Below are 16,611 nucleotides of genomic sequence, written 5' to 3'. Positions count from 1 at the left end.
ACAAGTGCGGGTGTGAGCACACTATATCTCGGGCATGGAACAGGAGTGTAGTGCTGAAGACAAACTGTGCACGAAGATTTTGTTTGAGAAGCCATTTGTCTTCTAGTCCCTTTTATTCAAAGCCACTCCTTTACCGTGACTTGAAAAGAAAATGCTCGATGAATGATATCACAGCTTTATTGTACAGAAAGCTTATTCATGCTCGTGTTCAGTTCGAGGCACGCTTATGTTTCATTTCATAAAAACTCTGTTGGAAAATTGTGTTTGCTTCCTTCCTTTTCGTGCGTTCTATGCCTGTGACAGCCAGTAACTGAAGTTTATCATAATTAACAGGATGTAGGCCTGGGGTCCTTAGCTCCCTAATTTCATTTGTTCCTTTTTATTGCCCTTTAACTTCCAACATCTAGCCCTTCATAAGCCAAAGCAGAAGTGTCAGTGCAGGCAAAACACAGAACTGAGCACAGGGCCCTTGTTCTACATGAGAGCTCCAGTTCCAGTCTCAACACATGACACTGAACACACAAGAGGTTGTACTCAGGTCATTAATCACATTCTTCACCAGCAAGGAGGTAGACGAGAATTCCAATAACAGGAACTAAGCATCACCATTCCTTCTATTTGAGTTCATAGACTTAATATTTAACCTAAAACCAACTAACCCCTTTCAGATTGATTGAAGCCTTTTTTTAAAACAAATTTTACAGAGTGCTAATCAAGACTACTAATTAAAAACCTTGGCCTCAAGAACCTGATCCTAGGATAGGTTCTTGAGATTAGGTTCATGCTGCTTGATAAATATACTATAATCTATATAAGGGCTATGGAAAAAAATGGAAATTTTAGATTGTATTGAAGGGCGAAAATCACTGTTAAGATATTAAATGGTATGAATTCTCTTACTAAGTAGCATATACAGAAGCATACATCCTTAGGCCTACTGAATATTGATCTGTTCAGTCCTGTGCCACATAAACACACCTGTTTTAAACTCATTTTCATTCATATAGTAATCAGCATGTTTTTGTCTAAGATTTGAGGTTCTCTGGTGTATCTGTAGAAAAAGCAGAAATTATGTGGGCTGGAAAACATTTCACAAGGTTTATAAGTGTACACCCAACTATGTGTACTCTATGTGCACACAAAAAAATTGTGCAAATATATGCTCTCACATACACGCATGCACGCACGCACACACACACACACACGCATTCATAATGTTGGAAAGTATGTTTAATGTCCATAAGTCACAATCACTTGTTTTGTTTTTAGATATTTTATTAGACAGAAAATAAAACAGCAAGTGAATATAAAAGCCTGTTCATTAAAAAACAACAACAACAAATTTGGGACAACATTTGACACCTTCTAAATTTCAGACTTTATAGATATACAATCTTTATATAAAATCAATCAAATTTCCAAGACTATAACCACTCTAACACATTCTTCTGATGTTTAAACAACATTAATATTCCTAAATGAGCTATAAGAGAACATTTCAGACTCACTTAAAGACTATATTCTACTCCTATTTAAAGTGTAATATTTTAGAGCACTATTTATTATCAACATCAACAATGTCCACTTTGTAGAGTCATAAACATCTGGGCAATTTTAAAACACAAAGAAACATAAATAACTCTCTTTCAGAATAATACAGGCATTTGCAGAAAAAAAAAAAGATCCTGGATCTGTTCCACAGTGGTGGGTTGTTTGAACTCAGATACACCTACACTGTACAGAAAAAGATTTGCTCATTCAGTAGGTGAGATTACACCCTGCCCGTTTATTATGTTTCACTCTGCTGCTGTTTCCAACTGAGGCATCCTTAAATCAGGTCAAACTGTCCACTAGACAGAGAAAACACCAGAGCAACCAAGACTCTTTGGACAGTCTGATACATGTGGTCTATACACAGTGCTGGCTCCCTCTACAGTGCATCTATAATAGCAAGTGAAAGATCTTTGCCTAATGGACAATTTATATGCAGATACCAGAATTATGCTGCAGAGAGATAGACATTGTGTTGAATGCAAACTGCTCAGGATGGGGTCCGAAGGCCCAGAATGAACCATATGGAGCACCGGGTCAGACGCTTGTTTGTGTTTGTTTGGACAGTGACAAATGGACACAGCCAAAACAGGGCAGGCAGGCAGGCAGGCCCTTGCTGGAGATTAGGGGAAGTCACCAGAGCAAAAGATGCCAAAACACATCAAGTTTGTGATGTAACCAATAACCGCAGTGTGGGGAGAGAAGCTACAGTAGAAGCCACTGCTCACCTCTCATGTGCAGCAGCACCAAGTCTGCTTTGCAGATAAAGAGATCTGGAAAATTAGATTGCTATTGAATGTTGCCTGTTATTGCCTGTTATATGTGTGTGCAATTAAAGCTTCAGTTATTTTTGCATACAAACACACTGACAGCGTCGATGGGCAAACACTGGTGTGTGCAACTTGCCCCCTGCAAACACACACACACACACACACACACACACACACACACACACACACACACACACACACACACACACACACACACACACACACACACACACACACACACACACAGTTTAATGTTTAATGTCCAGACACTGTACTGCCTCTCTAGTTGATAGTCCATGTGTGCAGGCAGGCACACAATATTTGAGAGGGTACTGTTTGCCTGGCAGGTGGTGGGGGCAGGAATAAAGACGAACATATGCACAGATATAAAGGCCGAAGATTTCTGAGTGCACCAGTTTTCTGCAGCACTGTGAAGGAAAGGTAGGCTTTCAAATGCTCCTCTGTTTTCTTTTTCATATATATCATTCCTGTATATTTTGTATTTACAATTTGCTGTTTATGTTTTGTGTTTCCTATTGCCTGGTATTTCACTAGAGTCCATTTTGCAAAACCGTCCTGAGAAGCTATTACACTAGTCTGTCAAAAAACAATTTATAGTGAAGCAGAGTACTTTTTGTATAAAGCTGGTGAATATTGTGAACGGGTTTTAAAAGTAATGGAGCTGAGTTCAGACGTTTTAGTGTAATGTAGTGTATTTGTGCATTCTGGTTCAGCATATACTGCAAGATGAGGGCTTCCAATACCAGGATTCAATCTGGGCTTATGTGTGTCAAATATCACATTCAGTTTTCACACATCTAGAAGAAACGGGTTGTCCTAAAATGATCTGATGCTCAGAAATAAGCATGTTATTCTGGAAAAGTCAGGAAGTCACAAAATCTCAAAAGAGAATTCAAAAAAGAATTGATTGGCAGTCGCACACAGATGTGTCATCGGAAGTTTGCACTTGTTCTCTTACAGCAGCAAGATGAAGGTGCTGGTGTTTGCTCTTGTTCTGGGGCTAACGGTGTCCAGTGGTGAGTGTTTCTGTTGATTCCCTGATGAAGAAGATTCACCTCCATTATGCAAAAAGTCTGACTTGGAGCTACCCCACTGACCGTTCACCTTTCTTGACAAACACATGCTGTGAACCTCGTGTCACAGTGTTGTGTAGTAGTGAAGCACAATGGGATAGATAATAAAACATATGACAGTGGACCAGGGTTTCTGTAAGAAAAGTATTAAGTTATAGACACCAGTCAGTCAAATTTACATTCCTATTTTTAAATTGCTAGAATTCCTTGAGGTAATCATATGTTCCTGGTTTTACACTAATTTTAGACATAAATGGGTAAGTTTATAGGGAGTCATGGTGTGCACTCGAATAGGTGTGCGAATCTATACCTTCATTTCAGGCATGGCTCTGGACTGCTATCACTGTGTTCCTGCTAAAGCAGGAGGGGCTTGTGAGATCACCACGGTAACCTGTCCTGCTGGAAAAGATGCTTGTGCTGCAGCCAAGTTCCTCAGAAGCCCATGTGAGCTTGAAACACACACACACACACGGTGCACATAGTAATGATTGTGATAATTAGTACTATATTTGTTAAGGAGCTAATTTTAATAAGCAACTTCTATAGCACACTTTTTTAAAAGTATTGTATATGGTTTAAGACATTTTCTGTATAGGTGATTAACAAGTGGGTCCAAACTGTTCAACCTTACCTTAGATGACGTTGAGTTTTCATTGTAACTACTTACAATATGGACACTGTAAGACCTTTACCAACAGAGGGCGCTGTAAGGAGCCGTAATGCTGATCTGTGTTCCTCTAATGCAGTTGGACACTACCAGAAGTGTATGGCCATGGTTGCCTGCGAGCAGCTGAAGCTCAACGCTTACATCAAAGTCAAGTGCTGCCAGAATAAGCTCTGCAACACCTTCTGAGCCAGGAGACCTCTGACATTTGACATAGTGATGTGTCAGAAAAAGATGGTTGACATTTTGCCTGTTTGAGTGTTGGTTACTTTGTATGGAAAATATGGAAATAAAAAAAACAAAAGAATGAAGCATCAACAATCAACAACATGAATAAACATGTTTTAAAGCTGTTGTTCTTCAGTCTGTTCTTAAATTCAAAACAAAACAAACAAGACAAAACAAAACAACAACCCCCCCCCCCCCCCCAAATCCTACATGTAAGAGATGGTGTAAGAAAGTTGGTTGGACTCTTGTGACTTCGGTAAAAGAGTAAAACAAAGTCGAATTAGATCAGGATGTGATTGTGGACCTGCAACAGACCTATGACAAACATATAATGAGATTAAAGTTATTGATAGTGTGATACATCTAGATGTTCAAAAGTTCTTGTGGAATACTTTGGAAATATTTGTCTAGTGACTGAAGTTAAAGGCAAATTTAAGAAAATATGCAAAGACAGAGAAAATGCCTTTAGAGGGTTAAAATGCATGTTAGCATTATCTATATCATCAAAGCAAGAGAAGCCGTGTCACTATGTAATTTTAACGAGCCTGCTAATAATAGGAAGCAAGTACAAGTGACGATACAATAAGTTATCACAAAAAACAAGGCCAATAAGGACCAGACAGAGATATAAAAGGCAGGCAAAAGATAAAGTCAAAAAACAATCCAGTTTCCAATCAGAAGCAAACACGGATATGAGAGGCAGGCAAAAAAGTACACAAGAAAATGGTTCAGAAACATAGCTAAGGCACAAGAGACTTCACAATGAGTCTAAATACAAGAGAGCCTTATAAAGGGGTCAGGTAACATTCTTCAGGTGTATGAGGAGGCGAGGCTTGTAATCAGTAGCCTGGGGAGGCACAATGATAGATGCGTAGCAGAGAGCAAGGTTACACAGGTTTTTTGGGCATCCCATGTAGGCCATTTCAGCACTGAAGAAAATAAACCTATTATAAAATGATTTTTGAGTTTATGTCAGCACTGTCAAGAGAGATGGCATGAAGATATAAAAAGCTGTCTGATCTGATTCAGAATCTGTATCTGTGGAAGTATAAGGTCTCAGAAAGTCCAGCTAAGTCATGTGATTTTTAATAGGACCGCTTCCAGGCACCAGGCCAGTTCGTTGTGGCAATAACTGTCAGCATGTAATCTTGTTCATTAGATTACGTATAAAAACACACAACATCTTCAATGGACAGGAAATCAAAAACGGTTATGCCTTCTGGGGAAACTGTTGTGTTACATCATTAAGAAGAAAGAAATCCACAAACCACTGCTACAAACAACCTTACTTAAAAAGGTTACACACAGAGAATTAAGCAGCATTGGGTGAAGTATGAAATTGCTTGTAATCAAGCATTTAAATACAATTAATGCATAATGCTCACAGCTGTATATGTTTCAGCAGTGCTCAGCAGGCAAACTGCCCATCAGGATTCTGTGACTTCTGGCACTTTAAACTCAGTCCAGACTTTACTTACTTCACTTTAATCCAGACTGAGAGTCAGTGATTGATCAAGAATGTTGTTTAGGATCATCTAATGCAGGAGAGTCAAATACACCAGAAAAGTAGTTTTGGTATTTAAGTCATGTAACAAGCAGTACCACAAGACATAGAAGACAACCATCAAATGGACATTTTAAAAGAGCATTCTCACAGTTTATTTCTGAAAGACATAGCAACTTAATTTTAATTTTTAAATATTAGTTATCATCATTTATTAAAATGTATTCTTTCCTGTCAGTTTTTTAATCATTAGTTCTACATTAAATTATATTTTCCTCCCTTATTTTTAAGTTGTTGTTTATGGTGTTTTCATTGCACATTAAAGAGTCTTTGTGTTTTCATCTATCATGTTTTATTATCTGGAATTTGTTAGTTTAGTTGTTCTCACATTTCAGAGAGGTATCTATATTACTAATACAGACAAGGGGAACTGCAGAAACACAGAGATTGCATTCATGAGCACATCTTTATTACTGACAAGCAAGGTTCACCCCTTGTGGCTTAATTGCAGTGGTCTGACTGGCAGCATACGGCATTGATGCCAGGAGTCTTCATCAAAAGCATGCAGTCACTCATTCTGATACATCTCCTGATAATGTCGACTAAAAAGACAAAGGACAGATTAATAACTAGTACAAGCTCCCATACACAATGTGAAATAATTACATGTGGATGAATGTGGATTTTCTTCCAAACACCAGAATTACAAAAGACAGTGAACCCAGAGATATAGCAATTACTCATTACAGGTGTGTCAGCACAAACTGAGATGCCTAAATGTTTAGATAAAGAGCTACAACAAACATACAGGGATATCTGGTAAGAACACCGTTGATGCAAGCATTTTTTTCAGAGGGGCATTCTTCAGTGAAATTGGAACATGCATCACCAGGGAAACGAATACATGTGTAACACTTCAGGGTAGAGGCTGCAAGAGAAGAGCGGAGCATTGAGGAACAGCTGGGAACAAAACTTCATACGGAAGGCTTTTTTTGTTTGTTTGTTTTTTTTGCCCACCATCAGTTCAGAGGACTATTGAGACTTTGTTAGTTCTAATGCATAGTTAAAAGGTCAGTGAGAGTGTCCTATTGTAGAGGGAGGACAAAAGAACAAAAAATCTAAAAGGCAAAACAAAACAATAGTAATATTATGAATAGTAGATCTGTAGTACATAAACTGATCAATACACATGTATTACTACAGTACTGTGCAAAGGTCTTAGGCCACCATTGAATTATAAGTTATGTGGTATGGGGAATTTGGATCTAATATAGCTGTGCTTGGTTATAATGCTGCTTCTGAAAGTTTCAACTATAGGTGGTTAATGAAAGGTGTCTGTGTTAAGTTGGGGTAATTGTGTTAATTGTTGGGTATTGTTCTTGAGTGATGCAGACAATTTTTCTATTGATATATGCTCTAACATCAAGTTTTTCCAATGTGTTATGCTGATGAGATTTTTTGTTTTCCTGTTCATGAGTATGGTTTTCTTGGCGGTGATTAGTGCTACAGAAAGTGTTCCAGTATTTTTACTAGGTAAATTGATAATAGATGTGTCTCCATGTAGACAGAGTGACAGAGATAGGGGGATATGAGTGTTTTAATAGGATAATGGGAGTGTTCTAATTTCTTTGCATAAATGTTTGATTGGTGTACGGTGCCAGACGGCATGGATATAACTATCTGCAGTGTTTTGTGTGTATGGTCTACAGATGTCTGTGGTAGTGAATTCCATTGTATACATCTTTTGTCCAGTGTAAATCATTCTTGTGAATGATTTTATATTGTATGAGTTGTAAGTTGGTACAAGCGATCATGTGGAAATAGTTTTTACAGAAATCAGTACTGGGAGGGATTGAAAGGTCTTCCTCCTTTTGTCTAGGTAGTAAAATTATAGTTAGGTTTGATTTTGATATTAATCTATATATTTTAGATAAGGGCTTCTTTGGCAAAGAAATATTGGTCAATTTTGACATTGATGATGGCAATCTAATGTATTTTCTTGTATTAACTGATTTTTTGAGCAAAGAATAGATCTTAATTGATGGTATTCTAAAAAGGTTTTGCTCCTAGTGCCATATTTCTGAGATAGCTGTGAGAATTGTTTTGGGTTTTTTTAAGTTCATGTGATAAGATTTGCTAATATTTTTCCAGATTTGTTAATGTATTCAAGGTTTTTGTGTCTGAGTCTTTATAACTGTACTTTTGTTTTGTTTATCAGTTTGTACATCTGGAATTTGTGTTGTCTTTGGTCGTTTCATGTATAATCCGTGGAATTCCTAGGGGTAGTATTTTTGATGACGTTTCTGGAGAAGCATTTATTATTAGGAAGGATTCCCACTCTCTTAATGTAACTTCTGGATCACTGAGCAGAGGTGTGTCACCTGAATGTTGTTTTATGATGGTGATTTTTATTCCACATAAATGAGACAGGTACATGGTCACTAGTCTTGGTTACTAAACATGAAGGGATGGTTCTGTGCATGTACAATTTTTTGAATAATTGAATTGCTGATCAGAAAGTAATCAATGTGTGAGTATGAAATGTGTGAGTATGATTGGTGAATAGAATGTAAATTCTTTATTTACTTACTTACTTGGGTGTTTAAGCTGCCAACCTTCGCCAAGACCAAAATCATGTTTTTCAAGACCAAAAAATTTTCTGAAAACCTAAACCTGAATACCAATTTCTGTATAAATAATATAATAATGTACAATAATTTCAGACTGCAAATTGAGGTGTATTGGGTTATGACTGTGAAACTGAACTGAACTGAAACCTCCAACATACTCACCACTCATCACCAGCATGGCAAGAACCAGAGTCACAAGCAGGGTCCTCATTATTCTGCAGCATAAACAGTGAGGTTGTCTTTATGTACAAAGAATGATTCACAAATAAATATGTCTAAGGAACAAGCTCAGATTTATTCTGCAGCATAAGCAGGTTGGTAGTCATGTGAAATTATGATTCATAAATAAGTTTAAAGAACAAGTTCAGATTTAAATAATAAATTTTAAAAAAATAAATGCATAATTTGTTTCTTTTTATTTAAGAATTGAACAAGTATAAAATGTCCTGTTGAAATTGAACAAGTATAAAATGTAAAAAGATACAAAGATGTGTCATAAAACAGCTACATCAGTCAGAAGTCAGCCCAAGCTCTCATGGTGATCCTGTGCTGCTTGTAAAAGATCTCTAAATCCAATCTGGTCAACATTTGCAAGTATATGCCAAAAGGTCTTACCTTGAATTTGGATGCAGTGTAGTATGAATGCAGACTCTTGTCTCTGAGCTCTGGTTTTCTAGCTATTTGACTCACAGATAACTTCTTTTACTCTTATAAGCTCTCCCATGCAGGTGCCCTCCCTTCTGGTCACATGTCCCTAGAGTTGGTTTAAAAACCCACAATTATGTGTAACCAGGGTCTGGTTCAGCTTGGCTGCCACCATACAACAGAAGCATTACTCACAAGAACAACAAAAGAAGTCTTTATTCCTTGTTCAATATAGAAACTGGAGAAGTGTGGCATTCCATGCAAGTGTGGATTCCAAGCAGATCTATGGCACTGTGCCCACATACTTACTTAAGTTTGAGGAACATCAGTCTTGGATTTGCCCTCAATAAAAGTCGCTCTTCTCAGCATGTGCTTCCTGCTTCTGTTTGCCCTTCTTTACAATTTCTCTTATTCATTTATTTTTATTAAGAATTTTTAATCATGTTAATACTTTTATGATTTAATTAATTTCATTATTGTTATTTCATTAATGAACAAATGAACTATACTTTTTGTATTGTAATTCTTATTTTTTTCCTTTAGTTTTTTTTCATTTACTTTATTTCCATTTTAATAATTTATTTTAATTAATTTTTAATATTTCAATATCAAATGTGTTTTCCATTTAAATCAACTACATTTAATTTTATTTAAATAAATTGTTTAGGTAACTTTTTCTTTTTTTTCTTCTTATTTTGGCAAATACCTTATATATATATAAAAGCCTTGGCTTTGCATAAGTCAGGAAACTAGATGCTCAGATTCTTGGTGGTATTGATTGCATGTGCACAGAAACAGTCACCTATGTCTATCTATGCAGAGCAGACTTCAAAAAATAAAGGAACCATAAAACTATCAAAAATGGCAAAGAACACAAATCACATATATGATGCACCACAATACGTATATGGCTCAATATAAAACACATTTAGGAAGCATATTTTCTTACATGGTAACTTTGCAAAACTGAATTATAACCATTTTGTTTGGTTTTAAAGCCACTGATGTCAGAACTATGCTGACAAGGAGGATTTGGAATATGTAGTGATAACGAGTATAGTGTGTTAGTACAGAGTGTGGAGTGCTTTTGTAGTCATCTCGGTGCTTGCCATGTGATTGGACAAATGACTGTAAACTGGAACTGTAGATTTCATCAGGCAATCCACACAGGAAAAACCATGGCCCTAAAGGTCACGGTTTTTCCTGTGAATTGCTTGATGAAATCAAGGAGCATCAGTGACAGCGACAGAGATGACAAAAGTAGATGCATTTTAGAACCGCAGAGTGGAAACCCACATACTTAATTTGCAGTGAGGCAGAAGGAGGGTACTGGAAGTACAGTGTTCCCTGTTTCCATAGACACAGCTCTAAACACAAGAACGAAACCTCAGCAATTTGAACCATCATGTTTTAAGGATGTTGTTCTTTAGTCTGTTCTTACAGACTAACAAAATAACAAAAGACATAAAGTTATGAAGACATAACTAGAGGTCTAATGTGATTCAGAATAAGGTTATCTCTAAGTATAAGGGAGATACAGATTACCTAAATCAACCTAAATCATCCTCAATGAACAGAACAGTATCTTGCAGTATAAGGTCCTGGAAAGTCAGGGCTAAGTCATGTGATGTTTATTAGTACAGCTTTCAGGAACAAGGCCAGTTCTTTCCGGCAACAGCTACTGCCTTAAAATAAAATTGCAACAAATAAATTGCCACAGCAATCTGATTGTGGACATATTACCTCACAAAGCAAACTGTAGGAATTTCAACAGCCAAACCTGAAACAAAGTATTTATGCAAATGCATCAATTAAACTGACACACTCAAACAGAGCTATAATATGGGTAATGTATTATTTTACAAGATTGATATTATATATTCTTTTGAAAATTCTTAAATATCAGGTTCTGTGCATCTTGTGAAATAGATTGCATATAGACACACGTAACATCCTCAATGAACAGAAAATTAACTGCACTTATATCCACCTTGAAAACCGTTGTGTTACATCAAGAAGAATGCAACCACAAACCACTACTGTAATCAACCTGGCAGACTGAGAAAGGTTACACAAAACGAATAAAGCAACATGAACACAGTGTGAGCTTTGTCTTTTATTTTAGACAGAGGTCACACTGTGAAGCTTGGTGAAGCTGCTTCTTATAAACAAACATTTTTACAGGTGCTATTAAAGTGTTGTGTTTCAACACCCTTCTATAACTCATAATGCACACAGCTCTAAATGTTTCAGTAGAGCTCAGCAGCCAAACCACCCATCATAGTTCTGTCATGACTATTAGGGTCCAAGCAATTTAGTGCTTGGAACTCTTATGCTTAGGTGCAGACCAAACTATAAGTCCTAAAGACATGAACTTGGTCATTAAGTAATAGTCCCTCCTGATACTGAACGCATGATGCCAGCCCCATCAAACTGAGGTATTAAAAAGAGTGTTGACAGGATAATGGGGTTTAAACATTGAATTAGAAATGATAATAACATAAAGCATAAAGGATTCTCAGTCCTTGTAAAATACAGAGAGTGTACTCTTAGAGGCCTCTGCAAGCGTCTGCAAAGGATTCTGAATAAGTCATTTTAAAAGTTGGAATTCATCTTAAAACTTACTACCACTATTAATCTAACCATTATTATTACTCATATCTATAACTAAACAAAAAAATAAATAAATTATATTGTTTATACTTTCGTTTTAATCTCTCTTAAATATGTCTGAAAGCAGGAGGAGCATCTCTTTCTCTTTTCCTTCTCCCTCCACTCCATCTCTCTTCTCTTCTCCCTTCATGGCAGGCTATCGGCAGGCGGGTGTCTTCATCAGTCCTTGAGAATGTTTTACATGATTTGTAATTTTTAACTTCCTTTTACTGTATTTCTTCTGTAGTATCACACCTGAACATGAAATTATTCTCAGCTCACGCTAACAGTTACCATGTTCAGGCTAACCCAAGCTCACACATCAGCAGGGAAGCTAACTAGATAACGCTACCCAAGTTAGCTACATGTTAATTAAGCAACAATAGACACTGATTTTTTAGTGTAGTCAAATGTAACTGCTTTAACTACACTGCGTACTACATACTCAAAAACTAGTTAGCTTTAGTAAATAGTATGCAGTTAGGACAAACCCTCAGTGTCAGTGATTGAAGGCTTAGCATCTATGGCACTTTAAAGTCAGTAAAGACTTTACTTACTTCACTTTAATTCAGACTCAGAGTCAGTGATTGATCAAGAATGTTGTTTAGGATAATCTAAAGCAGGAGAGTTAAATATACCAGAAAAGTAGTAAGGCAACCTTTTGTATTTATGCTTTTGTATTTAAGTCATGTAACAAGCTGTACCACAAGACATAGAAGACAGCCATGAAAAGAACATTTTCACACATTTCTTTGCAGGACATGGCAAATTAATTTATTTTAAATATTAGTTATTATTATTTATTTAAATGTATTATTCCGTTATTTTATAATAATTAGTTGTGGTTGAATATTGCTTTTCATGCTACAGTAAAAAGTTGTGTTTTTCTCTTCTATCAAGTTTTATTATCCAGAACTTGTTAATTTAGTTATTCTTGCATTTCAGATAGGTATGCAATATAGCCAGCAGGATACAAAAAAACCCCAGCAGAAACACAGAAGTTGCATTCATGAGCACACCTTTATTACTAATTTGACATTTTTATCTTTGATTTGCCATATCCCCACTGCAGATCACACAAGCACTTTGCACTCCGTATGGCTTAATTGCAACGGTCTGTATGACAGCATACGGCATTGATGCCAGGAGTTCTTGACAACAGCAGGCACTCGGTCATTGTGCTGCATCTCCTGAAATAGTTGACTAAAGAGATGAAGAGAAAGGACAGATTAATAACTAGAATAAAGCTTCTATACACAATATGGAGGAATTACATTTAGAATGTGGAATTTGTCCCGATCATCTGAATTACAAACCCACAGATATGCTGGCATTAATGTCAATTACTCATTACAGGTGTGTCCAGACAAACTGAGATGGCTAAATGTTTTGACAAAGAGCTTACAAGGATATCTGGTGAAGAGAGCAGAAATACAGGCATTATTGCCAAATGCGCATGTTTCAACAGTGTTGTAACATCCTTTATTAATACATCTGTTACATTTCAGGGTAGAACCTGCAAGACAGAGAAGAGTGGAGAACTGAGGAACAGCTGGGAGCAAAACTTTGTAGACATGGAAGACATTTCAAAAACCTGAATACTGATTTATGTGAGACGTGCCTGTGAGCTTTTGTGCATGTCAGTGTAATGTGCACATGCTTAATAATTTCAGACTGCTAATTGAAGGACATTCGGTTATGAATGTGAAACTGAACTGAAACCTCCAACATACTCACCACTCATCACCAGCAGGGCAACAACCAGAGTCACAAGCAGGGTCCTCATTATTCTGCAGCATAAACAGGGTGGTTGTTGTCATGTGAAATCATAATTCATAAATAAGTTTAAAGACCAAGTTCAGATTTAAATAATAAAACTTAAAAAAAAATGAAACTTTAAGTTTTAATTTATTTGAGAGTTGAACAAACATAAAATATCCTTTAAAAAGATACAAAGATGTGTCATAAAACAGCTACATCAGTCCGAAGTGAGCCCAAGCTCTCCTGGTGAGCCCGCGCTGCTTGTAAAAGATCTCTAAATCCAGTCTGGTCAACATCTTTTGCAAGTATATGTCAAAAGGTCTTACCTCGAATTTGGATGCAGCATAGAATGAATGCAGACTCTTGTCTCTGAGCTCTGATTTTCTACCTATTTGACTCACAACTAATTTCTTTTACCCTTTTAAGCTCTGCCATGCAGGTGCCCTCCCTCCTGATCACATGTCCCTAGTGTTGGTTCAGAAACCAACCCACAATTGTGTAACCAGGATCTACTCCATCACTGCAGCAGTGCTGCCACCACACAACAGAAGTGTCTCACACCAGAACAAGAAAATCACGAGTCTTTATGTTCAAATATAGCAATGATGTGACGGTTACGAGTACTAAGTTCCATGGAGAAGTGTGGCATTCCATGCAAGTGTGGATTACAAGCAGATCTATGGCATTGTGCCAAGATACTTGCCAAGTTTGAAGAAAATCAGTCTTGGAGTAGATAAGATTTTGTTGAAGTGATTCATCAGTCATGAATGTTAAATTTGCAGTGGATAGAACCAAAGTATACATGAGTTTAAACTAAAGTTTAAATATAGTTATTTTCATACTTGCCAAAGTCTCTCAAAACTGTCATGAAGACATCACACCATACCATGCATTTGGTAAGGATAGAAAAAACACTTAAAATTGCTTTTGAGTTTAGTCCAGTTGCAGTTGAGTACTATTGTCAAGAGAGATGACACAAAGACATAACTAGAGGTCTAATGTGATTCAGAATAAGGTTATCCATAAGTATAAGGGAGATACAGATAAGCTAAGACAACCTCTAACGTATCTTGCAGTATAAGGTCTTGGAAAGTCAGGGCTATGTCGTGTGATGTTTATTAGGACAGCTTTCAGGAACCAGACCAGTTCTTTCTGTCAATAGCTATTGCCTTAAGATCATTTGCCACATATAAATTGCCACATCAGATGTTTTAAATACCAGTTACCATTATTTATTTAAATGTATTATTCCCTGTTATTTTATAATTAGTTGTGGTTTAATATTCTTTTTCATGCTGCAGTAAAAAGTTGTGTTTTTCTCTTCTATCAAGTTTTATTATCCAGAACTTGTTAATTTAGTTTTTCTTGCATTTCAGATAGGTATGCAATATAGCCAGCAGGATACAAAAAAAAACCCCAGCAGAAACACAGAAGTTGCATTCATGAGCACACCTTTATTACTAATTTGACATTTTTATCTTTGATTTGCCATATCCCCACTGCAGATCACACAAGCACTTTGCACTCCGTATGGCTTAATTGCAACGGTCTGTATGACAGCATACAGCATTGATGCCAGGAGTACTTGACAACAGCAGGCACTCGGTCATTGTGCTGCATCTCCTGAAATAGTTGACTAAAGAGATGAAGAGAAAGGACAGATTAATAACTAGAATAAAGCTTCTATACACAATATGGAGGAATTACATTTAGAATGTGGAATTTGTCCCGACCATCTGAATTACAAACCCACAGATATGCTGGCATTAATGTCAATTACTCATTACAGGTGTGTCCAGACAAACTGAGATGGCTAAATGTTTTGACAAAGAGCTAAAAAGGCATACAAGGATATCTGGTGAAGAGAGCAGAAATACAGGCATTATTGCCAAATGCGCATGTTTCAACAGTGTTGTAACATCCTTTATTAATACATCTGTTACATTTCAGGGTAGAACCTGCAAGACAGAGAAGAGTGGAGAACTGAGGAACAGCTGGGAGCAAAACTTCGTAGACATGGAAGACATTTCAAAAACCTGAATACTGATTTATGTGAGACGTGCCTGTGAGCTTTTGTGCATGTCAGTGTAATGTGCACATGCTTAATAATTTCAGACTGCTAATTGAAGGACATTCGGTTATGAATGTGAAACTGAACTGAAACCTCCAACATACTCACCACTCATCACCAGCAGGGCAACAACCAGAGTCACAAGCAGGGTCCTCATTATACTGCAGCATAAACAGGGAGGTTGTTGTCATGTGAAATCATAATTCACAAATACGTTTAAAGACCAAGTTCAGATTTAAATAATAAAACTTTTAAAAAAAATGAAACTTTAAGTTTTAATTTATTTAAGAGTTGAACAAACATAAAATATCCTTTAAAAAGATACAAAGATGTGACATAAAACAGCTACATCAGTCCGAAGTGAGCCCAAGCTCTCCTGGTGAGCCTGCACTGCTTGTAAAACATCTCTAAATCCAGTCTGGTCAACATCTTTTGCAAGTATATGTCAAAAAGGTCTTACCTCGAATTTGGATGCAGCATAGAATGAATACAGACTCTTGTCTCTGAGCTCTGATTTTCTACCTATTTGACTCACAACTAATTTCTTTTAACCTTTTAAGCTCTGCCATGCAGGTGCCCTCCCTCCTGATCACATGTCCCTTGTGTTGGTTCAGAAACCAACCCACAATTGTGTAACCAGGATCTACTCCATCACTGCAGCAGTGCTGCCACCACACAACAGAAGTGTCTCACACAAGAACAAGAAAATCACGAGTCTTTATGTTCAAATATAGCAATGATGTGACGGTTACGAGTACTAAGTTCCATGGAGAAATGTGGCATTCCATGCAAGTGTGGATTACAAGCAGATCTATGGCATTGTGCCAAGATACTTGCCAAGTTTGAAGAAAATCAGTCTTGGAGTAGATAAGATTTTGTTGAAGTGATTCATCAGTCATGAATGTTAAATTTGCAGTGGATAGAACCAAAGTATACATCGAGTTTAAACTAAAGTTTAAATATAGTTATTTTCATACTTGCCAAAGTCTCTCAAAACTGTCATGAAGACATCACACCATACCATGCATTTGGTAAGGATAG

The 16,611-nt window shown here is 36.8% G+C and overlaps 3 protein-coding genes and 1 long non-coding RNA gene across 5 annotated transcripts; 1 reads left to right on the top strand and 3 right to left on the bottom strand.

The window, feature by feature from the left end:
- The first annotated feature begins 2,604 nt into the window (after window positions 1–2,604).
- ly97.3 (lymphocyte antigen 97, tandem duplicate 3) lies at window positions 2,605–4,431 on the top strand. The gene is made up of 4 exons (XM_027019710.3): window positions 2,605–2,762; window positions 3,303–3,358; window positions 3,737–3,859; window positions 4,162–4,431. The coding sequence occupies exons 1-4, from the start codon at window positions 2,698–2,700 to the stop codon at window positions 4,266–4,268; spliced, it is 351 nt and encodes a 116-aa protein (XP_026875511.1). The 5' UTR covers window positions 2,605–2,697; the 3' UTR covers window positions 4,269–4,431.
- A 1,827-nt stretch (window positions 4,432–6,258) lies between these two features.
- LOC113583371 (uncharacterized) lies at window positions 6,259–9,296 on the bottom strand. Of its 2 annotated transcripts, XR_014126244.1 has the most exons (5): window positions 9,282–9,296; window positions 9,057–9,195; window positions 8,604–8,656; window positions 6,620–6,739; window positions 6,259–6,413 (listed from the first exon to the last, which is right to left on the bottom strand). It is a non-coding gene; the product is annotated as an uncharacterized LOC113583371 (long non-coding RNA). The 2 variants fall into 2 exon arrangements; XR_014126243.1 differs by lacking the exon at window positions 9,282–9,296 and having other exon boundaries at window positions 9,057–9,206.
- A 3,443-nt stretch (window positions 9,297–12,739) lies between these two features.
- LOC113583381 (cytotoxin 6-like) lies at window positions 12,740–13,982 on the bottom strand. Its single transcript, XM_035528452.2, has 4 exons — window positions 13,826–13,982; window positions 13,476–13,528; window positions 13,144–13,254; window positions 12,740–12,941 (listed from the first exon to the last, which is right to left on the bottom strand). Exons 1-4 carry the CDS (start codon window positions 13,843–13,845, stop codon window positions 12,841–12,843), a joined length of 285 nt encoding a protein of 94 aa, XP_035384345.1. The 5' UTR covers window positions 13,846–13,982; the 3' UTR covers window positions 12,740–12,840.
- Window positions 13,983–14,933: 951 nt separating this feature from the next.
- Window positions 14,934–16,175, bottom strand: LOC118241727 (cytotoxin 7-like). The gene is made up of 4 exons (XM_035528501.2): window positions 16,031–16,175; window positions 15,679–15,731; window positions 15,347–15,457; window positions 14,934–15,135 (listed from the first exon to the last, which is right to left on the bottom strand). Exons 1-4 carry the CDS (start codon window positions 16,048–16,050, stop codon window positions 15,035–15,037), a joined length of 285 nt encoding a protein of 94 aa, XP_035384394.1. The 5' UTR covers window positions 16,051–16,175; the 3' UTR covers window positions 14,934–15,034.
- Window positions 16,176–16,611: the final 436 nt, after the last annotated feature.

The sequence above is a fragment of the Electrophorus electricus genome, chromosome 11 (assembly GCF_041902795.1).
Source record: "Electrophorus electricus isolate QZ-2024a chromosome 11, ASM4190279v1, whole genome shotgun sequence".
NCBI lineage: Eukaryota > Metazoa > Chordata > Actinopteri > Gymnotiformes > Gymnotidae > Electrophorus > Electrophorus electricus.
Note: the sequence above shows the minus strand (reverse complement) of the source record. Positions and strands in the feature narration are given on the sequence as shown.

Excerpts from the sequence above, each read along its gene's own strand:
- ly97.3 (XM_027019710.3), top strand. The coding sequence starts at position 2,698 with ATGCACAGATATAAAGGCCGAAGATTTCTGAGTGCACCAGTTTTCTGC. Across the intron at positions 3,359-3,736 it reads GGGGCTAACGGTGTCCAGTG|GCATGGCTCTGGACTGCTAT; the intron begins GTGAGTGTTTCT and ends CCTTCATTTCAG. Across the intron at positions 3,860-4,161 it reads CAAGTTCCTCAGAAGCCCAT|TTGGACACTACCAGAAGTGT; the intron begins GTGAGCTTGAAA and ends CCTCTAATGCAG.
- LOC113583381 (XM_035528452.2), bottom strand. The coding sequence starts at position 13,845 with ATGCTGCATCCAAATTCGAG. Across the intron at positions 13,255-13,475 it reads TGCCCTGCTGGTGATGAGTG|GTTCTACCCTGAAATGTAAC; the intron begins GTGAGTATGTTG and ends TCTGTCTTGCAG. Across the intron at positions 12,942-13,143 it reads TCTCTTCACCAGATATCCTT|TCAACTATTTCAGGAGATGC; the intron begins GTAAGCTCTTTG and ends TCATCTCTTTAG.
- LOC118241727 (XM_035528501.2), bottom strand. The coding sequence starts at position 16,050 with ATGCTGCATCCAAATTCGAG. Across the intron at positions 15,732-16,030 it reads ATGCTGCATCCAAATTCGAG|TATAATGAGGACCCTGCTTG; the intron begins GTAAGACCTTTT and ends TTTATGCTGCAG. Across the intron at positions 15,458-15,678 it reads TGCCCTGCTGGTGATGAGTG|GTTCTACCCTGAAATGTAAC; the intron begins GTGAGTATGTTG and ends TCTGTCTTGCAG.